The sequence below is a fragment of the Saimiri boliviensis genome, chromosome 12, assembly GCF_048565385.1.
Source record: "Saimiri boliviensis isolate mSaiBol1 chromosome 12, mSaiBol1.pri, whole genome shotgun sequence".
Taxonomy (NCBI): domain Eukaryota; kingdom Metazoa; phylum Chordata; class Mammalia; order Primates; family Cebidae; genus Saimiri; species Saimiri boliviensis.
This window is the reverse complement of record NC_133460.1, coordinates 87,974,990-88,000,630: the sequence shown is the minus strand read 5'-3', so window position 1 is coordinate 88,000,630 and position 25,641 is coordinate 87,974,990. Positions and strand designations below refer to the sequence as shown.

Here is a 25,641-nt window from a genome sequence, read left to right as displayed (position 1 = left end):
AATGGCACGATCTCGGCTCACCGCAACCTCCGCCTCCTGGGTTCAAGCAATTCTCCTGCCTCAGCCTCCTGAGTAGCTGGGATTACAGGCACGTGCCACCATGCCCGGCTAATGTTTTGTATTTTTTTTTTTTTTTTTTTTGAGACAGAGTTTCGCTCTTGTTACCCAGGCTGGAGTGCAATGGCACGATCTCGGCTCACCGCAACCTCCGCCTCCTGGGTTCAGGCAATTCTCCTGCCTCAGCCTCCTGAGTAGCTGGGATTACAGGCATGTGCCACCATGCCCAGCTAATTTTTTGTATTTTTAGTAGAGACGGGGTTTCACCATGTTGACCAGGATGGTCTCGATCTCTCAACCTCGTGATCCACCCGCCTCGGCCTCCCGAAGTGCTGGGATTACAGGCTTGAGCCACCGCGCCCGGCGATGTTTTGTATTTTTAGTAGAGATGGGGTTTCACCATGTTCACCAGGATGGTCTCGATCTCTCGACCTCGTGATCCACCCGCCTTGGCCTCCCAAAGTGCTGGGATTACAGGCTTGAGCCACCGCGCCCGGCCTAATTTTGTATTTTTAGTAGAGATGGGGTTTCTCCATGTTGGTCAGGCTTGTCTCAAACTTCTGACCTCAGGTGATCCACCCACCTCAGCCTCCCAAAGTGCTGGGATTAGACTTGAGCCACTGTACCCGGCTAGATAATTTTCTAATTAGAATAAATTGTTTATTTCATATACTGTAGCATATGGTATACTCCATTTTAGTGCAACAATGTTAAACAGACTGTTATGGTCACAGAGTTGGCATGTATCAAACTGTAGTTTTCAAATGCTTAACTATCTGGCATAGTAAACTAAAATACCTTTCTTGGAAAAATCTAGATTTCTCAGGTATTACTGATGACTATTTTACTTCTCAGTCATCTCTTTATAACTCTAAGCTACTTGTATCATTTATTATCTAGCATATGCTTTGTTGTATTTATCTCTTTGTATATTTACTTTGTGCTCTCAACTGATATTAAGAACCCCTAAAAGGCAAGAGACATTTCTTATATCCCCAAGAAATCCATAGTAGTGGTTGATGACAATGAAATAAAGATCCCTTTGGGGCCGGGCGTGGTGGCTCACGCCTGTAATCCCAGCACTTTGGGAGGCCGAGGCGGGTGTATCACAAGGTCAAGAGATTGAGACCATCCTGGTCAACATGGTGAAACCCCGTCTCTACTAAAAACACAAAACATTAGCTGGGCATGGTGGCGCATGCCTGTAATCCCAGCTACTCAGGAGGCTGAGGCAGGAGAATTGCTTGAGCCCAGGAGGCGGAGGTTGCGGTGAGCCGCGATCGCGCCATTGCACTCCAGCCTGGGTAAAAGAGTGAAACTCTGTCTCAAAAAAAAAAAAAAAAAAAAAAAAAAAAGATCCCTTTGGAAAAAGTTCGAAGAAATCATATAATTCCAGATTTTAATCCAGCAATTTCTGTTATTAAAGAGTGTTGCAATTTAAATGTCTATAAGGGAGTAGGTTAAATAATGGTATACCCATACATGAATGTGCGCTAATATAATAATGTGTGTGACAATATGGAATAATAATTGCCAAGATGTATTAAGTGGGAAAAGCAAGGTGTGGAAGGCAAGTATATGAACCATGTGCTCACTTAAGCTTTTTAAAAAGAGGATGCTGGAAAATAATACACGTATTTTTTTTTTATGTACACAGACCATTCCTGAAAGGACATTTAAGAACATTGGCTGGGCATGGTGGCTCACGCCTATAATCCCAGCACTTTGGGAGGCCAAGGTGGGCAGACAGATACCTGAGGTCAGGAGTTCAAGACTACCCTAGCCAACATGATAAAACCCTGTCTCTACTGAAAATACAAAAATTAGTCCAATCTGGTGGCAGGCACCTATAGTCCCAGCTACTTGGGAGGCTGAGGTGGGAGAATCACGTGAACCTGGGAGGTGGAGATTGCAGTGATCCAAGATCATGTTATTGCATGCCAGCCTCGGCAATGAGAGTGAAACTCTGTCTCAAAACCAAAAAGGCCAGGCACAGTGGCTCATGCCTGTAATCTCAGCACTTTGGGAGGCCGAGGTGGGTGGATCACTTGAGATCAGGAGTTCGAGACCAGCCTGGCCAACATGGTAAAACACTGTCTCTACCAAAAATATAAAAAATTAGTAGCTGAGCGTGGTGGTGCGTGCCTGTTATCCCAGCTACTCAGGAGACTGAGGCCGGAGAATCACTTGAATTGGGAGGCGGAGGTTGCAGTGAGCCAATATCATACCACTGCACTTCAGGCTGGGTGACAGAGCAAGACTGTCTCCAAAAAAAAAAAAAATGGCTGATCGCAGTGGCTCACACCTGTAATCCCAGCAGTTTGGGAGGCCCAGGCAGGTGGATCACAGAATCAGGAGTTCAAGACCACCCTGGGCAACATGGTGAAACCCCGTCTCTACTAAAATACAAAAAATTAGCTGGGTGTTGTGGCAGATACCTGTAATCCCAGCTACTCTGGAGGTTGAGGTAGAAGAATCGCTTGAACCTGGGAGGCGGAGGTTGCAGTGAGCCAAGATTGTACCTTCACCCCAGCCTGAGCAACAGAGTGAGACTCTATGTCTCCAAAAAAAAAAAAAAAGAACATATTAATGGCAGTTGCCCCTAGGAAGTGACACTGGAGTCTGTGAGTCTAGGGTGGGAAGAAGTCTTACTTGGCATTGTGTTTGAACTTTTACATGTGACTTGTTTTATTTTCATACTAATCAAAAGAGGCTGGAGTATATCTTTTAATGACTAGCTAATTAACATTTGAAAATTAAAAGGATTTGGCTGAGTGTGGTGGCTCATGCCTGTAATCCCAGCACTTTAGGAGGCCAACACAGGCCTCCCCCAAAAAATTAGCTGGGTGTGGTGGCCTGCGCATGTAATCCCAGCTACACAGGAGGCTGAGACGGGAGAATCGCTTGAGCCCAGGAGGCAGAGGTTTCAGTGAACCAAGATCAGGCCACTGCACTCCAGCCTGGCCAACAAGAGCAAAACTCCATCTCAAACAAAACAAAATAAAACAAACAAAAAAATACAAAAGTTAGCCAGGCATGGTGGTGTGCACCTTTAGCCCCAGCTACTTGGAAGGCTGAGGCAGGAGAATCACTTGAACCTGGGACACGGAGGTTGCAGTGAACCGAGATAGCGCCATTGCACTCCAGCCTGGCTGACAAGAGCAAAACTCCATCAAAAAGAAAAAGAAAATTAAAAAGAATTATATTTCTAAAAAATTATTTTGAGAGCCAGGCGTGGTGGCTCGTGCCTGTAATCCTAGCACTTTGGGAGGCAGAGGTAGGAGGACCACTTGAACCCAAAAGCTGGACACCAGCCTAGGCACCATGGTGAAACCCTCTCTCTACAAAAAATATAAAAAGAAAAATTAACCGGGTATGGTGGCATGCACCTGTAGTCCCATCTACTCGGGAGGCTAATGGGGGAGGATTGATTGAGTCCAGGAGGTTGAGGCTGCAGTAAGCCTTCATTGCATCACTGTATTCCATCCTGGGCAACGGAGCAAGACCCTGTCTCCCCCCGCCAAAAAAAAAAATTATTTGAGGGAAATGTAACATTTTTCACTAATACACAGCAGGAACTTGGATCCACTTTTTATATCTTTTTTGAAAAGTCAGATATTGTAATACAACAATGGTATGCCACCATTTCTTCTTTGTTTATTTGCAGCAGAAATCAGTTAATCATAGCAGGCTTTCCTGAGTGAGACTTGACCGCAATGCTCAAGGCAGTCATTACTATTACCAAAGTTGTTGCATTATTAACGCATTCCCTGCTGTAGAGGAAAAAACCCTGACTTGGAATAAGGAGATCTGGATTTAAGTCCTAGCTCTGATGTTTTCTAGCTTTGAACAAATTGCTTTTTGTTTTGTAACCTTGAACAAATGGCTTTTTGTTTATTCATAAGGTTTATGTGTGTGTATATATATATATTGTGTGTGTGTGTGTGTGTGTATAAATTTTTTTTTCTGAGAGAGTCTTGCTCTGTTGCCCAGGCTGGAGTTCAGTGGCATGAACTTGGCTCACTGCAATCGCTGCCTCCCGGGTTCAAGCAGTTCTCCTCCCTCAGCCTCCCAAGTAGCTGAGGTTACAGGCGTGTACCACCAAGCCCGGCTAATTTTTTTTTTTTTTCATGTTTTTAGTAGAGACAGGGTTTCACCCTATTTGGCCAGGCTGGTCTCAAACTCCTGACCTCGTGATCCACCCGCCTCGGCCTCCCAAAGTGCTGGGATTATAGGCATGAGCCATGTTGCCCTGCCTCATACGGCTTGCTGTGTAAATAAAAATTGAACCTTAGAAATTGTTGATTATGTTGGGTATTCAGTGTATCTCATAGTATAGTTCATTATCTTTTTTCTTCTTCCTTGAGACAGGGTCTTGCTCTGCTGCCCAGGCTGGATTGCATTGGCACGATCTTGGCTTACTGCAGCCTCTGCCTCCTAGACTCAGGCAATCCTCTCGCCTCAGACTCCTGAGCAGCTGGTACTATAGGTACACACCGTCATGCCCAGCTAATTATTTTACTATGGTCTTGAACTCCTGGCTCAATCTGCCTGCCTTGGCTTCCCAAAGCAATGGGATTACAGGCATCAGCCACTGCACCTGGCCCTAAGTTTTTATTACATGGAAAATTATTTGTATTACCACAAAATTAGGCTATTGGGGGTAACCCATAGGAAGCTGTTTTCATGACAGGACGAGGCGTTTTAGTCTCATGAAAGCACAAGTGCAAATTTGGTTCAGCTGTTGACCCTGCTTGATTTGGAGGAGGAAAACAACTGAGATGGGTTCAGCCTCTGCACAGTAATCTTTCAGTTACTAGAATATGAAATTAGATTTCTCCCCTAAATTGGGTATGCTTTTTTTTTTTTTTTTTTGAGATGGAATTTTGCTCTTGTTGCCCAGGCTGGAGTTCAGTAGCGAGATATTGGGCTCACTGCACCCTAGCCTCCCGAGTAGCTGGGATTACAGATACATGCCACCATGCCCGGCTAAATTTTTGTATTTTCAGTAGAGATGGAGTTTCATCATGTTGGCCAGGCTGGTCTCAAACTCCTTACCTCAGGTAATCTGCCAGCCTCGGCCTCCCAAATCCTGCTGGGATTACAGGCATGAGCTACCACGCCCAGCCAGGTATGCATGTTTTATGATCTTTTTTTTTTTTTGAGACGGAGTTTCGCTCTTGTTACCCAGGCTAGAGTGCAATGGCGCGATCTCGGCTCACCGCAACCTCCGCCTCCTGGGTTCAGGCAATTCTCCTGCCTCAGCCTCCTGAGTAGCTGGGATTACAGGCACGTGCCACCACGCCCAGCTAATTTTTTGTATTTTTAGTCGAGACGGGGTTTCACCATGTTGACCAGGATGGTCTCGATCTCTTGACCTCTTGATCCACCCGCCTGGGCCTCCCAAAGTGCTGGGATTACAGGCTTGAGCCACCGCGCCCGGCCGTTTTATGATCTTAAGATAGTCTCTTATCCTTTTTGTTCTATAGTGTCTATGTATAAAGTAGATTATAAAAAGAAATAACCTAAGACAGGCAGTATGGTATGTAGAAAGAGTATAGGTTTTAAAGACTAACTCGGGGTAGATAACCCTTGTGATGTAACTTCACTGATCTGATCATCAGTTTCTGTATTTCTTTTTTTTTTTTTTTTTTTTGAGACGGAGTTTCGCTCTTGTTACCCAGGCTGGAGTGCAATGGCGCGATCTCGGCTCACCGCAACCTCCGCCTCCTGGGTTCAGGCAGTTCTCCTGCCTCAGCCTCCTGAGTAGCTGGGATTATAGGCACTCGCCACCATGCCCAGCTAATTTTTGTATTTTTAGTAGAGACGGGGTTTCACCATGTTGACCAGGTTGGTCTCGATCTCTCGACCTTGTGATCCACCCGCCTCGGCCTCCCAAAGTGCTGGGATTACAGGCTTGAGCCACCGCACCCGGCCCAGTTTCTGTATTTCTAAACTGGGGGTTACAATAGCAATTCAGGATTGTTGTAAGAATCAAATACAGTATTCTTAAGTCTAAATTATTATCAATAGAAGTATTGAAGTAATGCAGGGTCCTTCAAAAATAAAGGTTAAAGTGGTCCATGGTGCTATAATACATATGTATGCACACCAAAGAAAATGGACTCTTACAAGATGTAACCCAAGAGGTAGTATTCTACTATATGCTGGTTCTGTATTGTGTTCAGTCAGCTCTAAACTGAGGTATAACCACAGTGTTAAAAGTTTGAAAATGTGTCATGTGGTAATGGAGGGAACAAAAATATTTCATTTGGAAGTGAAGAAATGATAAGTCCCTCAAATTAGTTTAAAACTCTTTAAAGGGTTACCAAGTAAAAGAAAAATTGGTCTGATTCACAATACCAGAAAGCAAAACTATGACTACTAGGTATAGTATGTTTGATTAAGTGGAAGCAATACTTTTTTTTCGAGATGGGGTCTGGCTCTGTCACCCAGGCTGGAGTGCAGTGGCGTGATCTTGGCTTACTGCAACCTCTGCTTCCCGGTTTCAAGCAACTCTCCTGCCTCATCCTCCCAAGTAGCTAGGATTATAGGCATTCCCCAACAAGACTGGCTAATTTTTTTTTTTTTTTAAATCACTGAGGAAAATGCTCTGCTGAAATTTTTTTTTTTGAGATGGAATTTTGTTCTTGTCCTGGCTGGAGTGCGATGGCATAATCTCTGCTCACTGCAACCTCTGCCTCCTCGGTTCAAGTGATTGTCCTACCTCAACCTGCCAAATAGCTCAGATTACAGGCATGCACCACCACGCCTGGCTAATTTGTATTTTTAGTAGAGACGGGATTTCTCTTTGTTGGTCAGGCTGGCCTCAAACTCCTGACCTCTGGTGATCCACCCGCCTGGGCCTCCCAAAGCACTGATGTCTGGCTAATTTTTGTATTCTTAGTGAAGATGGAGTTTCACCTTGTTGGCTAGGCTGATCTCAAAACTCCTGACCTCAAGTGATCCATCTAGCTCGGCTTCTTAGAGTGCTGGAAATATAGACGTGACCCACTGCACCTGCCTGCAAGCAAGTAATTTCTAACAAAGTCACCCACAAATGAAATTGCTGACTTGTCAGTTAAACTGTCTTTAAATATTCAGGCAGAAGCCGATGCCCATGTACCATGTAGTCTACAGAGATCATTCTTATAATGAATGGGATACTTTATAACTCTTTTTTTAATCTTTAATTTTTGCCCTGTCACGTATGTGATGTAATTCTTAAGATTATATGATAATTTGACATTTTATGTGTGTATTTTATATTTGTACGTACATTAATGGATTTACAGTTTATATATTAATATTATTTTATATTATATAAAATAATATTTATAATATATAAATTATATTTCTGTATCTCTATCATATATATTTTTTCTTATAAAGAGTACTTTGGAATCTGGGTGTGGTGGCTCACACCTTTAATTCCAGCACTTGGGGAGGCTAAGGCAGGAGGATGGCTTGAGGCCAGGCCTTTGAGACCAGCCTGGCCAACATAGTGAGACCCTATCTCAAAAAAATTTTTTTTAAAATTAGGCATGCATGGTGGCACATATCTGTACTCTCAGCTACTCAGGTAGGTTAAGGCAAGAAGTTCACTTAGGCCCAGAAGGTTGAGGCTGCAGTGAGCCACTACACTCCAGCCTGGGTGATAGAGCAAGACCATATCTCTTAAAGAAAAAGAAGGGGGGAAAAAAGAATAGAGATGATGCAATTGTGAACTTGTCTATTCTTCTTCACAACATAAGGAAGATAGAACATTGGCTTTGATGTTAGGCACACCTAAGTTTGAATTTCAGTTTTGTTACCTACCATCTATGTGTGACCCAAAGCAAGTTATTAAACCTCTCTGAGCTTAGTTTTTTTTTTTTTTTATCTGTAGAATAAGGGTACTAATACTTGATTTAAAAGGCTATTGTAAGGACTAAATGAAAAACATGCATAATATATGAAAATCTAATTCAATGCCTGGTACATAGTACATTCTCAACAAAAAGTTAGATCCCCTTGCCTCCCTCATGTCTTAAAAGTAATTGATTTAACCAAGAAATCTCTAGACTTCTAGGTGAAAAGACAAATTGAGTGAAAATTATGGCTAGGTAATTATGCTGCAAGAAAAGCAATAGGAAGCATAGCAGCCTTCTTGTAAGAAATCTTATATTTTAAAGGTTACTATATAGAGAAAAATCACATTAATTACGATTAAAAGATAAACAAACATGAAACTAGATTTTAAGCTGTAAATTGTTAGGATGCCAAATGGAGGGCTTGGGGGATATTTAATATGTAAGAATATACTTTTTCCTGGAGATCTATTGTACAGCATGGTGACTATAGTTAATAATGTAATATATACTTGAAAATTGTTAAGAGTAGATCCTAAATGTTCTCACTACAGCAAAGTAAGTATGTGAGCTAATGGATATGTTAATTTGCTTGATTTAATTAGTTTACAGTATATTTATATGTGTATATATATATCAAAACCTACAGATATACTCAATTTTAATTTGTCTGTTATCTCTTAATAAAGCTGGAGAAAATAAATAAGTAAATCCTCATGTTTTCCATCAGAAAAAGAATATACTTTTAGCTTCTGAAATTAAGTATAAAGTAGTGTAAAATACTGGATAAAACTGCTTTTGCCTTAACCACTAGGTGGCAGAAATGACAATTACATTTGTTTATTTCATAAAATTTTAGATGACTTTTAAAATTACAATGAATTGATGTTTCTCAGATATTTATGTTATTTTATGTTGTTTTGTGATTAAATATATAGGTTAAAGTATTAAATATTGATTAATTTTGCTCTCATTTTTCAGTGCTAATGAAGGCACGGGACATTTTAAGGTATTTTACTTTTTTTTCCATTCATTTCACAAGAGGACTGTGTAGCACACAATTTTAAGTCAGATTAGCAACCAAATGGAGACTGTATAAATAAGTTATTTAAATATGAAGTACATTTAGTAATATTTTAATAGATTTATGAGTAAAGTTATTAAGTAGGGATTTGTTCATTTAGAACAGTAGTCTAAGAAAAATTAAGTTAATACTTTTTAAAACTAAAACCAAATGCTGTAATTTGGTTATAAAAAATGTCTCACAGCATTTTTTGCATAGTTGGCATTTAGAGTTAAATATGAGCTTTAAATTTTATTTGCATGTAACATTTTTTGCTCAAGTTAACTTGCCCTAACTTGTTACTTCAATTATTCACTGAAATTTTAGAGGTAAGAATGAACTCCTTTATAACATATGTAAGTTCAAGGTTGTTTTAAAGACTCCAGAATCACAGGCACCAGTGTATACCTTGTTGCTACTATAGTATGAGTTATCAGGGAAAGGTAACTTTTAAAAGGGGTAAATCAGACCTTATAATTACTTGGGACTGTAATTTTTTTTTTTTTTTTTGAGACAGAGTGTCAGTCTGTGGCTGAGCTAGATTGCAGTGGCGCAGTCTTGGCTCACTGCAACTTTCGCCTCCTGGGTTCAAGGGATTCTTCTGCATCATGGGACTATGGGTGTGCACTACCATGCCCTGCTGATATTTGTGTTTTTAGTAGAGACGGGGTTTCGTCCTGTTGACCAGGATGGTCTCAATCTCTTGACCTTGTGATCCGACTGCCTCAGCCTCCCAAAGTGCTGGGATTACAGACGTGAGCCACCTCGCCCAGCCGGGGACTGTAAATTTTTAAGGAATAGGTGATTTTGATCTGTTTAGATTTTCAGTGACTTTGTCAAGAGTCAGCACTGAAAGTTTAGTGAATTATACCTGGTTGGATATACTGTATTATTTTATGAGCACACTAGCTCAGAGACATGAATTAAAGCATAGGAATAGATACATACTTCTCTGGATGAAGCATATTATGCATATGTCTCAGAGATTGATATGATAGAGGGAATGCAGAATGCAGTTTAAGTCCCCATAATTTTTTTTTTTTTTTGAGCCTGAGTCTCCCTCTGTCACCTAGGCTGGAGTGCAGTGACACAATCTCAGCTCACTGCAACTTCCACCTTCTGGGTTCCCCGCTTTAGCCTCACAAGTAGCTGGGATTACAGGCATGCACTACCATGCCCAGCTCATTTTGTATTTTTAGTAGAGATGGTGTTTTACCATGTTGGCTAGGCTGGTCTCAAACTCCTGACCTTAGGTGACCTGCGCACCTGGGCCTCCCAAAGTTCTGGGATTACAGGCATGAGCCACTGCACCCGAATATAAATCCCTATGATTTTTGATAGCATTGAACCTCTTCTAAGTTGTAAAACATCAAACTGGTGGTGTTTAGCTTTAGGAAATTGTCTCATGGCCATGTCATGGGTGGGACAGTGGTAGATATGTTTTTATATGGTTCAAGCACAGGAGTGTATGCTACTAGTGTTCCTTGAAGGTATCTGTCTAATAACCTATAGTAGTCAGACCAACAGAGTTTTAAAACCTCATGACAAAAGAACTAGAGAATGAATTGAAATATTAGGCCAGGTTCAGTGGCTCACATCTGTAATCTCAGCACTTTGGGAGGTCAGCATAGGATTGCTTGGAGCCAGGAGTTTGAGACTAACCTGGGCAACATGGTATACCCTGTCTTTATAAAAAATAAAAACGTTAGCTCTGCATGGTGGCATGGACCTGTAGCCCCTGCTACACAGGAGACTAAGGTGACAGGATCCCATGAGCCTAGGAGATTAAGGCTGCAGTGAGCTGTGATTGTGTCACTACAGTCCAGCCTAGGTGACAGAATGAGACTCTGTTTAAAAAAAAAAAAAAAAGCCAGGCATGGTGGCTCATGCCTGTAATCCCAGCACTTTGGGAGGCCAAGGCGGGTGGATCACGAGGCCAAGAGATCGAGATCATCTTGATCAACATAGTGAAACCCCGTCTCTACTATAAATACAAAAAATTAGCTGGGCATAGTGGCGCGTGCCTGTAATCCCAGCTACTCAGGAGGCTGAGGCAGGAGAATTGCCTGAACCCAGGAGGCGGAGGTTGTGGTGAGCCGAGATCGCGCCATTGTGCTCCAGCCTGGGTAACAAGAACAAAACTCCAACTCAAAAAAAAAAAAAAGAAAAAGAAAAAAAAGGAAAGAAAAAGTCTTTGTCTACTGCTTCCTCAAAAGCACATGTGCAACCCAGAATATATATATATATATATATATATATATATATATATATATATATATATATAGTTGTGATTCTCACACATCAAAAACCATGATGGCAGCACCACGTTGAAGTGTTCTTGCCAAAACATACAAGAAGGCGATTATGCTTCTAAATTGCTAATTTACAAGAACTACAGGGGACAAAGAGATGTATTAAATGACACTGTAGGAATATAATAAGCCAAATCAAGATAGTAGAAAATTACATGGCAACCAATTCTGTTTCTTCAGCAAGTAAATTAAAAAGGAAAGAGGTGAAGAATAAATGTACAGATGAAACCTATTGTAACTCAAGGATATATACATTAATTTGGTGTGTATGGCCAGGCACTGTGGCTCATGCCTGTAATCCTAGCACTTTGGGAGGCCGAGGTGGACAGATCAGGAGGTAAGGAGATCGAAACCATCCTGGGCAACATGATGAAACCCTGTCTTCACTAAAAATACAAAAATTAGCCAGGCGTGGTGATGCATGCCTGTAGTACTAGCCACTTGCGAGGCTATGGCAGGGTAATTGCTGAACCCGGGAGGCAGGGGCTGCAGTGAGCTGAGATTGTACCACTGCACTCCAGCCTGGGTGATAGAGCAAGACTTCATCTCAAAAACAAAAACAAACAAACAAAAAAACTGGCAGTGCACGGTGGCTCATGCCTATAATCCCAGTATTTTGGGAGGCCAAGCCGGGCGGATCACCTAAGGTCAGGAGTTCAAGACAAGCCTGGCCAACATGGTGAAACTCTATCTCTACTAAAAATATAAAAAATTAGCTGGGCATAGTGATGGGTGCCTGTAATCCCAGCTACTGGTGAAGCTGAGTCAGAAGAATCACTTGAACCCCAGAGGCAGAGGTAACAGTGAACCATTGCACTGCAGCCCGGACAATAAGAACGAAACTCTGTCTCAAAAAATATATATATATATATGCTTATATTAGAATTTTTGTTTGAGCCCATCACTGATTATCTTTTTTTCATAAAATATTTTTAGTTTTCTCTTTTAGTAATGACAGCCCTATAAAACGATAAAATCATTTTCTACTAGGTTAAAGAAATTGGGGCCAGGAGCAATGGCTCACACCTGTAATCCCAGCACTTTGGGAGGCCAAGGTGGGCAGATCACCTGAGGTCAGGAGTTTGAGACCAGCCTGGGCAACATGGCAAAACCCCATCGCTACATGGAAAAAAAAAAAAAGAAAATAGAAAAATTTGCTGGGCATGGTGGTGTGCACCTATAGTCTCAGCTACTCAGGAGGCTGAAGTGGGAGATGTCTTGAGCTCAGGAGGCAGAGGTTGCAATGAAATGAGATTGTGCCAGACCCTGTCTCAAAAAAAAAAAAAAAAAAAGTGGGGGGCCGGGTACATGGCTCAAGCCTATAATTCCAGCACTTTGGGAGGCTGAGGCAGGCAGATCACCTGAGATCGGGAATTCGAGACCAGCCTGACCAACATGAAAAAACTCCATATCTACTAAAAATACAAAAAATTAGTCGGGCATGGTGGTGCATGCTTGTAATCCCAAGCTAATTTTTGTATTTTAGAAGAGATGGGGTTTCACCATGTTGGGAGGCAGAGGCAGGAGAATCACTTGAACCTGGGAGTCAGAGGTTGCGGTTAGCTGAGATCATGCCATTGCACTACAGCCTGGGCAATATGAGTGAAACTTCGTCTGAAAAATAATTAAAAATCTGAATACTTTCATAAGTTTTCTGATAATCATGTTATAGTTATATAGGAAAATCTTACTCTAAGAAGATAACTGCTGGTATATTTAGGGTAAAGTATTTTAGTGTCTGCAAATAGCTGTCAAGTGATCCAAGAAAAAAATATATGCATATATACACACACATAGGAAGAGACAAAACAAATATAGAACTATATTAACAGACTGGACCTGGTGGTTCATGCCTGTAGTCCCAGCACTTTGGGTGGTCAAGGCAGGAGAATTATTTGAGCCTTGGAGTTTGAGAACAGCTTGGGCAATGTAGGGAGAACACATCTCTAGTAGAAAAAGAAAGAAAAAGAAATATATTAAATGTGTATCTCCCCAGGCTTAGGTGATCCTCCCACTTCAGCCTCCTGAGTAGCTGGGACTACAGGTGTGCACCACCACACACAGCCAAATTTTTGTATTTTTTTGTAGAGATGGGGTTTCGCCATGTTGGGCAGGCTGGTCTTGAACTCCTGACCTCAGGTGATCTGCTTGTCTCAGCCTCCCAAAGTGCTGGGATTACAGGTGTCAGCCACTGCGCCCAGCTCTGTAGTGCATTTTTTGGGGGGAGGGGGTGGGTGGGGACAGAGTCACTCTGCTGCCCAGGCTGGAGTGCAGAGGTGCAATATTGGCTCACTGCAACCCCCACCTCAAGGGTTCAAGTGATTTTCCTGCCTCAGCCTTCTGAGGACCTGAGATTACAGACATGTGCTACCCACCTGGCTAATTCTTGTATTTTTAGTGGAGATGGGGTTTCACTGTTGGCCGGGCTGGTCTTGAACTCCTGACCTCAAGTGATCCGCTCACCTTGGCCTCCCAAAGTGCTGGCATTACAGGCATGAGCCACCGTGTCTGTCCTGTAGTTCATTTTTTTAAATGCCTTGGGCCAGGTGCAGTGGCTCATGCCTGTAATCCCAGCACTTTGGGAGGCCGAGGCAGGCCAATCACGAAGTCAGGAGAGTTAGGAGACCAGCCCAGCCAACATGGTGAAACCCCATCTCTACTAAAAATATAAAAATTAGGCCGGGCGCGGTGGCTCAAGCCTGTAATCCCAGCACTTTGGGAGGCTGAGGTGGGTGGATCACAAGGTCGAGAGATCGAGACCAACCTGGTCAACATGGTGAAACCCCGTCTCTACTAAACATACAAAAAATTAGCTGGGCATGGTGGCGCGTGCCTATAATCCCAGCTACTCAGGAGGCTGAGGCAGGAGAATTGCCTGAACCCAGTAGGCGGAGGTTGCGGTGAGCCGAGATCGCGCCATTGCACTCCAGCCTGGGTAACAAGAGCGAAACTCCATCTCAAAAAAAAAAAAAAAAAAATATATATATATATATATAATTAGCTGAGCATGGTGAGGGGCGCCTGTAATCCCAGCTACTCAGGAGGCTGAGGCAGAAGAATTGCTTGAACCTGGGAGGCAGAGTCTGCAATGAGCCAAGATCATACCACTGCATTCCAGCCTGGGCAACAGAGCGAATAAATAAAATGCCTTAAGTAAGGATCCAAATAAAGTTCACACATGGTCATTGGTTGATAGATCTTTAAATATAAGTTTGCCATAGTCTTGTCCTTTTTTTTTTTTTTTTTTTTTTTTGAGACGGAGCCTTGCACTGTCACCCAGGCTATAGTGCAATGCACAATCTAGGCTCACTGCAGTCTCTGCCTCCTGGGTTCAAGCAATTATCCTGCTTCAGCCTCCTGAGTAGGTGGGACTATAGGTGTGCACCACCATGCCCAGCTAATTTTTTTTGTATTTTTAGTGGAGACAGGGTTTCACCATATTAGCCAGGATGGTCTCATCTCCTGACCTTGTGTTCCACCTGCCTCAGCCACCCAAAGTGCTGGGATTACAGGTGTGAGCCACCACGCCCGGCCTCTTTTTTGTGAGACAGAGTCTTTCTGTCACCCAGACTGGAGTGCAGTGGCTTGGCTCACTGCAACCTTCACCACCTGTGTTCAAGCAATTATCTTGCGTCAGCCTCCCAAGTAGCTGGGATTACAGGTGCCTGCCACCACACCTGGTTAATTTTTGTGTTTTAGTAGAGACAGGGTTTCACTATGTTTGCCAGGCTGGTCTCGAACTCCCAACCTCAAGTGATCTGCTGCCCACCTTGGCTTCCCAAAGTGCTGGGATTGCAGTCGTGAGCCACTGCACCCAGCCATAAGTTTTTCATTTCATTTTTTTTTTGAGATGGAGTCTTACTTTGTCACTAGGTACCAGGCTGGAGTGCAGTGGCGCAATTTCGGCTTACTGCAACCTCTGCCTCCCAGGTTCAAGAAATTCTGCCTCAGCCTCCCTAGTAGCTGGGACTACAGGCGTGTGTCACCTCGCCCAGCTAATTTTTGTATTTTTAGCAGAGACAGGGTTTCACCATGTTGGCCAGGATGGTCTCGGTCTCTTGACCTCGTAATCTGCCTGCCTCAGCCTCCCAAAGTGCTGGGATTACAGGTGTGAGCCACCGCACCCAGCCTCATTTCTTTTTTCTTGCAATTCATCATTGACAAAACTGAATCACTTGGCCTGTAACGTTTGTATAGATTAAGTTTTGATGTTGCATTTCCGTGTGATTTAACATGTTCTTCTGTATTCTCTCTTTCTCATAAACTGGGAGTTAAATATGAGTATTAGTAAGACAGGTTTGATTGGGAGGAGGAATAATACATCATAGGTGATGATATTTTCATCTGTTAGGAGGTGTATAATATCTGTGTTTCTTTGTAATGTTAGCAGCCATTGATGCTCATTGTCTAAGTTCGTAGATTTACTAGGGGTTGAAAAATGATGCCATCATTCCTTTTACTTGTTGAAATAGTTCTATAAAAAGAAACTTCTCTTTGTCTACTTGGTTACCCAGTGGTACAGTTTATATAGGAAATATAGGAAGGCAGGGCACGGTAGTAATCCCAGCACTTTGGGAGGCCCAGGCGGGTGGATCATGAGGTCAGGAGTTTAAGATCAGCCTGGCCAACACAGTGAAGCCCTGTCTCTACTAAATACACAAAAAATAGCTTGGCATGGTGGTGGGTGCCTGTAATCCCAGCTACTTAGGAGGCTGAGGCAGGAGAATCTCTTGAATCCAGGAGGCAGAGGTTGCAGTGAGCTGAGATCTTGCCATTGCACTCCAGCCTGGGCAACAGAGCTAGACTCCATCTCCAAAAAAAAAAAGAAAGAAAGAAAAGAAAAGACAGGACAAATGTTTGATTCTTTCCCTTTACTTGCCACATTCAAAATAATGAGTTGGTTCACCAGCATACTCCAGTCATGGTCAATTAGGTTTTGTTGGTTTTGTTTCTGCTTTGTTATGAACTTATGGGTTTAAACATGGTATGGTATAAAGCATTTCAGTTATAATTCTTTGTTTTTTTTGTTTGTTTGTTTTTTTTGAGATAGATTCTCACTGTGTTGCCCAGGCTGGAGTGCAGTGGTGCGATCTCAGCTCACTGCAACTTTCGCCTCCCAGGTTCAGGCGATTCTCCTGCCTCAGCCACCCGAGTAGCTGGGACTACAGGTGCACACTGCCATGCACAGCTAATTTTTTTTTTTGTATTTTAATAGAGACAGGATTTCACCATGTTGCCCAGGCTGGTCTAGAACTCAGCTCAGACAATCTGCCCGCCTTGGTATAATTCTTATTGATGTTTAAATTGCCCTATCATGTCATAGTCTATGATAGCTTCCTGGCTATCTGATATAACAACATGTTTTCATGCTTACTTTGTATATCTCTTGCCCCAGACATGGAATCGGTCATTTTCCCAAGGGGTCCTAGTTACTTTTGGTGATCATTGGTATTTCAGAATTACAAGCTGATTTGCGTTACTGCTTGGGTTGGTCTCTGTTTCCAGGCCTTTTCAGTTGATAGAGGTAGGAATATTTTTCAAGGCAAATATATCATGAGTTAATACTACTATCTTTTTACTGGAAAAAAAAACAACCAAATATATATATATTTCCCTATGGATTTTAGGCTAGCTTATTTCAACTTATCAAATTAACCTTTTTGTTATAGATGACAGGAATGATTGTCATACAAAATTTCAAAGAAGTTGGAATCTGAGTATTCTTTTTTCTGCTTATTTGCAGACCGCAGGAGTGTATTAGGTATAGTGGAAAAAATAATAAATTAGCTATCTACTTGAGAGCTGATTTTGTAGCCTTCAGCATGCATATATATAAAAATAGGCCAAGATCTATTTTTTTCTTTCAGATATTGGCATATGTCATAGTTCTGATTTGGGTGATCTAAGAATTACAGTATTCATAACATTAGCTAAATTGGTTTAATTTTAACAAACATTTAAGTCATGTACCCACCAATAATTTAGAATTGAGGGAAATCGGATTGTCCTCTGCTGATATACCTAAGCTCTAGAAATCGACCTTCAGAAATACGTTGGTTGGCAGGCAGGCATCTAGTTAGGTTATCCTTAATAGCAGCTTCTCAAGGCATCTACTGGGATGGATTGTCATGTTAATCGGGCATTGCCACATGCAATGAGGTGCCCTCTTGGGGCCTCCAACCAGGATACTGTTTTATCTCCTCCTTAGTGAGATTGCCTTCACTTTGTGAAATATTCATTCCTATACCTGCATTAAAAGAATGAAAGCACTGGCCAAGTGTGGTTGCTCACAGTTATAATCCTAGCATTTTGGGAGGCCGGGATGGGCAGATCAGTTGAGTCTGAGAGTTCTAGACCAGCCTGTGCAACATGTCAAAACCCCATTTCTACAAAATATATAAAAATTAGCCTTGCATGGTGTTGCACACCTGTAGTCCCAGCTACTCAGGAGGCTGGGGTGGGATGGGATGATCACTTGAGTCCAGGAGACAGAGGTTGCAGTGAGCTAAGATCATGCCACTGCACTCCAGCCTGGGTGACAGAGCCAGACTGTCTGTAAAAACAAAACAAAACAAAAAGAATACAAGCACTTTGCTGTTGTTCTCTAGATTATAGCAATGTCTTAGGGTGAAAACTGGGCCTTCTAAAAAGTTAAAATCTGGCCAGGAGTAGTGATTTATGCCTGTAATCCCAGCAATTTGGGAGGCTGAGAGGGTTGGATCACCTGAGGTCAGGAGTTTGAGATCAGCCTGACCAATATGGTGAAACCCTGTCTCTCCTAAATATACAAAATTAGGTGGGCCTGGTGGTGGGCGCCAGTAGTCCCAGCTACTTGGGAGGCCGAGACAGGAACCCAAGAGGCAGAGGTTGCAGTGAGCAAAGATCGCACCACTGCATTCCAACCTGGGTGACAGAGTGAGACTCCGTCTCAAAAAAAAAAAAAAGTTAAAATCTTTCACATAAAGAGTCAAATGATACAAATCATCTTAAAGAGACAAATGGATAAACCCCCCAGAGCCCGAGCAGTGTGAAGAATAAGAGGCGAGAATGACCCCCGGACCGACCAAAGCTCACGCGACGCTGCATCCTGTGCTCAGCGCCTATGTCCCACTGCCGTCGCCACCATGCCCAAGAGAAAGGCTGAAGGGGATGCTAAAGAAGATAAAGCCAAGGTGAAGGACGAACCACAGAGAAGATCCGCAAGGTTGTCTGCTAAACCTGCTCCTCCAAAGCCAGAGCCCAAGCCTAAAAAGGCCCCTGCAAAGGAGGGAGAGAAGGTACCCAAAGGGAAAAAGGGAAAAGCTGATGCTGGCAAGGAAGGGAATAACCCTGCAGAAGATGGAGATGCCAAAACAGACCGGGCACAGAAAGCCGAAGGTGCTGGAGATGCCAAGTGACGTGTGTGCATTTTTGATAACTGTACTTCCGGTGACTGTACAGTTTGAAATACTGTTTTTTATCAAGTTTTATAAAAATACAGAATTTTGTTTTACTTTTTTTTTTTTTTTTTTTAAGCTATGTTGTTAGCACGCAGAACACTTCATTGTTGTTTTGGGGGAAGGGGCATATGTCACTAATAGAATGTCTCCAAAGCTGGATTGATGGAGGGAAACACCTTTCCCTTCTAGTTTTGAGAGACTTCCTCTTGGCTCCCAGGAGGAAGGATTCCCTGACTTTGACACACATGGCTATCTTGGCACACAAAAGCCTTGCGGTATGGAAACACAAATTCGTTTTTATGTCCTCTTCTCCCTTTCCATCTTTCAGCATAGACCTAACTCCCTTAAGCCCAGACATCTGTTGGGACCTGACTCCCAGTCATTGGTTACCAGTGCGTCAGGCAATCTGGACTTGCCAGTGATGCCACTGAGATGGCACCTGTCAAAAGAGCAGTGGTTCAGCCGGGCGCGGTGGCTCAAGCCTGTAATCCCAGCACTTTGGGAGGCTGAGGCGGGTGGATCACGAGGTCAGGAGATCGAGACCATCCTGGTCAACATGGTGAAACCCCATCTTTACTAAAAATACAAAAAATTAGCTGGGCATGGTGGTGCGTGCCTGTAATCCCAGCTACTCGGGAGGCTGAGGCGGGAGAATTGCCTGAACCCAGGAGGCGGAGGTTGCGGTGAGCCGAGATCGCGCCATTGCACTCCAGCCTGGGTAACAAGAGCAAAACTCCATCTCAAAAAAAAAAAAAAAAAAAAAGAGCAGTGGTTCCATTTCTAGATTGTGGATCTTCAGATACATTCTGCCATTTTCATTTCACTTCCTGAAAGTCAGTCGGCTCGTGAAAAGTTGTTAAACAACATGCTAAATGTGAAATGTCAGCCCTCATTCTAAACTTTCCCTGTTCAGAGCATCAGATGAAGACTTCATTGGGTTTTATAGTAGCTTTCTGATTTTTGGTAGTCCATCAAAGAAGAAAGTTTGAAAGTTGTTGTATACTGTTAATGATTGTCTGCTCATGTCCTGCCTGAAATATCATGATTGTTTATGAAAAGTATCTTTAATAAAGCTGGATATAGTTTGGCTTGGGAAAAAAAAAAAGAGACAAATGGCTCACAAGACTAACAACTCTTCAGTGCTTACTGTTTGTCAGGTATTTTTATTAGTTATTTATAAGCATTATTTTCATAATTCTACAAAACAGATGCCAATTTTATCTGTTTGACAAATAGAGACACAGACAAGTTCAGGAACTTGCCCAACGACTCACTGTTAGAAAATGCAGGGCCGGGCGCAGTGGCTCACGCCTGCAATCCCAACACTTTGGGAGGCTGAGGCGGGCAGATCACGAGGTCAGGAGTTCGAGACCAGCCTGGCCAACATGATGAAACCCCGTCTCTACTAAAGATTAAAAAAGCGAGGCATGGTGGTATGTGCCTGTAATCCCAGCTACTCAGGAGGCTGAGGCAGGAGAATTGCTTGAACCAGGAGGCGGAAGGTTGCAGTGAGCTGAGACTGTACCATTGTACTCCAGCCTGGGCAACAGGGCAAGACTCTGTCTCAAAAGAAAAAGAAAGGAAAAAAAATAGAAAATGGCAGAACCAGGGTTTGAACCCAGGAAGTCTGTCCCTGGAGTGCCTGCACTCAACACCTGTGCTATATGCTATACTGTGGTAACAGGTAGACCATTTATCAGTTGCTCAAGTATCACAAGCAAGCCCAAGACACCTAGAAAAATAAAATACCTAGCTGATGTAGACTTTATGAATTTTAGTTAGGAAAGTTCTTTTTTTTTTTTTTTTTTTTTTTTTTTTGAGACAGTTTCGCTCTTGTTACCCAGGCTGGAGTGCAATGGCACGACCTCGGCTCACCGCAACCTCCGCCTCCTGGGTTCAGGCAATTCTCCTGTCTCAGCCTCCCGAGTAGCTGGGATTACAGGCACGTGCCACCATGCCCAGCTAATTTTTTGTATTTTTAGTAGAGACAGGGTTTCACTATGTTGACCGGGATGGTCTCGATCTCTTGACCTCGTGATCCACCCGCCTCGGCCTCCCAAAGTGCTGGGATTACAGGCTTGAGCCACCGCGCCCGGCCAGGAAAGTTCTTAAGAACAAACTACAGATAAGAAAACTCAGTGCTCTAACATGGAACAAATGTGTGTCTCGGTCCCCTAGGTAGCCATTCATGGCTCCCACTCTAAGTGCTAGAAAAGTTTCCTGAAAGGGACTTTTTAGTTCTGATTACTTCAGCTTTTCATTTGCATGAAGTCATAGCATCCTTAATTGTCTCAGAGAGATGGGAGCTAGGTAAGCATTAGTTTTTACTTTCAAGCTCTGTCATTTACTTGTCACCTCCTACACTTCAAATTATTGGGTCCCACATTCCAGCCACATATGTTTAAATAGTAATCTTTTTAGTATTCCTTTAAAAAACAAAACTATTAGGCCGGGTGCGGTGGCTCAAGCCTGTAATCCCAGCACTTTGGGAGGCCGAGGCGGGTGGATCACGAGGTCAAGAGATCGAGACCATCCTGGTCAACATAGTGAAACCCCGTCTCTACTAAAAATACAAAAAATTAGCTGGGCATGGTGGCGCGTGCCTGTAATCCCAGCTACTCAGGAGGCCGAGACAGGAGAATTGCCTGAGCCCAGGAGGCGGAGGTTGCGGTGAGCCAAGATCGCGCCATTGCACTCCAGCCTGGGTAACAAGAGCGAAACTCCGTCTCAAAAAAAAAAAAAAAAGAAAACTATTATGCAAAATTTTAAACTTATACAAAAATAAGCAGAATAGGCCGGGCGCGGTGGCTCAAGCCTGTAATCCCAGCACTTTGGGAGGCCGAGGCGGGTAGATCACGAGGTCGAGAGATCAAGACCATCCTGGTCAACATGGTGAAACCCCGTCTCTACTAAAAATACAAAAAATTAGCTGGGCATGGTGGTGCGTGCCTGTAATCCCAGCTACTCAGGAGGCTGAGGCAGGAGAATTACCTGAACCCAGGAGGCGGAGGTTGCGGTGAGCCGAGATCGCGCCATTGCACTCCAGCCTGGGTAACGAGCAAAACTCCGTCTCAAAAAAAAAAAAAAAAAAAAAAAAAAAAGCAGAATAGTATAATGAATTCTCATGTACATACCACTCCAATAATTATAAACTCATGTTCAATATCCTTTTATGGCAACATAATGATACTATAATTTTTTCTTTTCTTTTTTTTTGAGACAGTCTTGCTCTGTCACCCAGACTGAGTGCAGTAGCACGATCTCAGCTCACTGCAACCTCCGCCTCCTGGGTTCAAGTGATTCTCCTGCTTCGGTCTCCCGAGAAGCTGGGATTGCAGGCGCCCACCACCGAGCCCATTTAATTTTTGTATTTTTAGTAGCGCTGTTTCACCATGTTGGCCAGGCTGGTTTTGAACTCCTGAACTCCTGATCCGCCCACCGCAGCCTCCCAAAGTGCTGGAACTGCAGGTGTGAGCCACTATGCCCCGCTGATACTACAATATTTTAAATTAATGATAATCCCTTGATCAAATATCCATGTACTATTTAAATTTCCTATATTGTCCCATGAAAATTATTTGATAGTCTTTCTTTTCTTTTTCTTTCTTTTTTTTGGGGGGGGTTGAGATGGAGTCTTGCTCTATCACCAGGCTGGAGTGCAGTGGCACATTCTTGGCTTGCTGTAATTTCTACCGCCTGGTTCAAGCTGTTCTCCTGCCTTAGCCTCCCTAGTAGCTGAGACTATAGGCACATGCTACCACACCCAGCTAATTTTTGTGGTTTTAGTAGAGGTGTCATTTCACCATGGTGGCCAGGATGGTCTCCATCTCTTGACCTCGTGATCTGCCTGCCTCAGCCTCCCAAAGTTCTGGGATTACAGGTGTGTGCCACCTCGCCTAGCATTTGATAATTTTTCTTTTTTTCTTTTTTTTTTTGAGATGGAGTTTTACTCTTGTTACCCAGGCTGGAGTGCAATGGCACGATCTCGGCTCACCGCAACCTCCACCTCCTGGGTTCAGGCAATTCTCCTACCTCAGCCTCCTGAGTAGCTGGGATTACAGGCACACACCACCATGCCCAGCTAATGTTGTGTATTTTTAGTAGAGACGGGGTTTCACCATGTTGACCGGGATGGTCTCGATCTCTTGACCTTGTGATCCACCTGCCTCGGCCTCCCAAAGTGCTGGGATTACAGGCTTGAGCCACCGCGCCTGGCGCATTTGGTAATTTTTCAATCAGGATTCAGTAAGGTTCATAGATTGTAATTGGTTGATGTGTTTGTCATTTACAGCCCTTAATGTTACAGCCCATTCCTCCTCCATCTTGTTTTTTCTTTCTTGCAGTTTCTATGTTGAAGAAACAAAGGTTTATGTATTTATTTATTTTTAAATATTTATTTATTTTTTGAGACAGAGTCTTGCTCTGTCGCCCAGCCTGGAGTGCAGTGATGCAATCTCAGCTCACTACAACTTCCACCTCCCAGGTTCAAGCAATTTTCTACCTCTTGGGTTCAATTGATTCAACTGCCTCAGCCGCCTGAGTAGCTGGGATTACAGGTGCATGCCACCACATTTGGCTAATTTTTTTTTTTTTTTTTTTTTTTTTTGAGACGGAGTTTCGCTCTTGTTACCCAGGCTGGAGTGCAATGGCGCAATCTCGGCTCACCGCCACCTCCGCCTCCTGGGTTCAGGCAATTCTCCTGCCTCAGCCTCCCGAGTAGCTGGGATTACAGGCACGCGCCACCACGCCCAGCTAATTTTTTTGTATTTTTAGTAGAGACAGGGTTTCACCATGTTGACCAGGATGGTCTTGATCTCTTGACCTTGTGATCCACCCGCCTCGGCCTCCCAAAGTGCTGGGATTACAGGCTTGAGCCACCGCGCCCGGCCTTTTTTTTTTTTTTTTTGTATTTTTTTGGTAGAGACGGGGTTTCGCCATGGTGGCCAAGCTGGTCTCCAACTCCTGACCTCAAACGATCTGTCCACCTCAGCCTCCCAAAGTACTGGGATTACAGGCATGAGCCACCGCGCCTGGCCTCGAAGTTGTTTTAGACATTTGGTATTGGGTGTTTCCTCTTTGTCTTTAAAGTGTAAGTTCAGTACTTGAATGAATAAATTTTACTCTGAGTTTTGTTTTTTAATGAAACAATAAACCAGCAAGCCTATTTAGAAAAATTGTTGACATACTTTTCAGAAAGGGAAAACTGAGCAGAATTTCCGTTTTTCTTCTCTGATATGTATATTAGCTTGTTTCATAGTTTTTTCAAGAGTCTATTGAATTGTCTTTGCTATAAAATTTGCTTTAAGGTTTGCATATTACATGTATATACACACACTTCACGCATATACAGGTATATTTAATCTAAAAGTAGTTTTATCTATCTACCTATTTATTTTTGTAGCCATTGGAAAAGAAGTTTGTTCGAGTTTCTGGAGAAGCAACTATTGGACATGTAGAAAAATTCCTCAGAAGAAAAATGGGTCTTGATCCAGCTTGTCAGGTATAGTACATGTATTTAAAAGAACAGGGAAAGTTGTGAGATTGCCTTTAGCACACTGAAGAAAACTCTGTCTCTAGGATTTAATGCAATTACTTTTATGATGTTGTAGACATTGTTAATGCTAATTGAGTATTGATACACAGTGATTCACACCTCCAGCTTTAATCACATTTGGTTGTCCATTTCTTTCTTTTTTTTTTTTATTTTTTTGACAGACAGGGTCTCTTTCTGTTGCCCAGACCAAAGTACATTGCCATGATCAGTGCAACGTTGAACTTTTCCTGGGCTCAGGTGGTTCTCCCTCCTGTCTTAGCCTCCTGAGTAGTTAGGACTAGAGGGACATGCCACCATGCCCAGCTTTTTTTTTTTTTTTAAAGAGATGTGGTCTTGCTGTGTTGTCCAGGCCGGTCTCAAACTCCCAGCCTCAAGTGATCCTCCTGCCTCAGCTTCCCAAAGCACAAGGATTATAGGAGTTGCCACTGTGCCAGGCCTAGTATCCATTTCCTACTGCCACTGATAGCAATCTATTAGTGTCAGAGAAAAGCTGAAGATAGGAGAAATATTAAGGAGGCCTCAGTTCTAGCCCTTTCCATTTTGGTAATAGAGAAAGATTCTTTATTACCCACTTTTCTTCATAGGACATCCTTGCATTTATTAGTTCTTCAAGTATAACCAGCAAGCTCAGGACACATAGAGAAGTGAAATATTTATCTAATATGGACCCTGTTAGTTTTTTATGCATAAACAGAGATCTCCTGTTCTAGTTATATAATATTTTCTTGTTTTTATATGATGGAAACCTCAAACCTCATGTATTGTTGAACATAAAAGTAAAATACAGTTCTAGTTATATGGTCCAGTTAGTAAAAGTGCACCTTTATATAGCTTTGCTTTTCCATTAGTAAAATGTAAATGGCATTTTTGTTATTCACCATCATGTGTAAGATTTTATAGAATAATTTTTATCTAAACTACTGTATTGTGGCTGGGCACAGTAGCTCACCCCTATAATCCCAGCACTTTGGGAGGCTGAGGTGGCTGGATCATGTGACGTCAGGAGTTTGAGAGCAGCCTGGCCAACATGGTGAAACCCTGTCTCTACTAAAAAACGAAAAATAGCTGGGCATGGTGGCATACACCTGTAATCCCAGCTACTCAGGAGGCTGAGGACGGAGAATTGCTTGAACCTAGGAGACAGAGGTTGCAGTGAGCCTAGATTGTGCCTTTGCACTTCAGCCTGGGTGACAGAGTGAGACTCTGTCTCAAAAAAAAATAAGTAAAATAAAATAATAAAATACTGTATTGTTAGTTAAATTAATAAATATGTTAAAACAGTGACTGACCTGGCATTGTGGCTCAGACCTGTAATCCCAGCACTTTGAGAGGCCGAGGCAGGTGGATCACCTTAAGTCAGGAGTTC

General features: G+C 42.8%; 1 protein-coding gene and 1 pseudogene across 1 annotated transcript in view; both read left to right on the top strand.

Annotated features, from left to right (window-relative positions):
* PCGF6 (polycomb group ring finger 6) overlaps nt 1–25,641 on the top strand; it is a 48,346-nt gene that overhangs the window by 6,950 nt on the left and 15,755 nt on the right. The window contains exons 7-8 of the mRNA XM_010333361.3: nt 8,889–8,916; nt 24,123–24,221. Coding sequence (XP_010331663.2) covers nt 8,889–8,916; nt 24,123–24,221 — 127 coding nt within the window. The remainder of the gene's footprint in view (nt 1–8,888; nt 8,917–24,122; nt 24,222–25,641) is intronic.
* On the top strand, nt 11,251–20,516 carry LOC104650479 (non-histone chromosomal protein HMG-17 pseudogene; annotated as a pseudogene).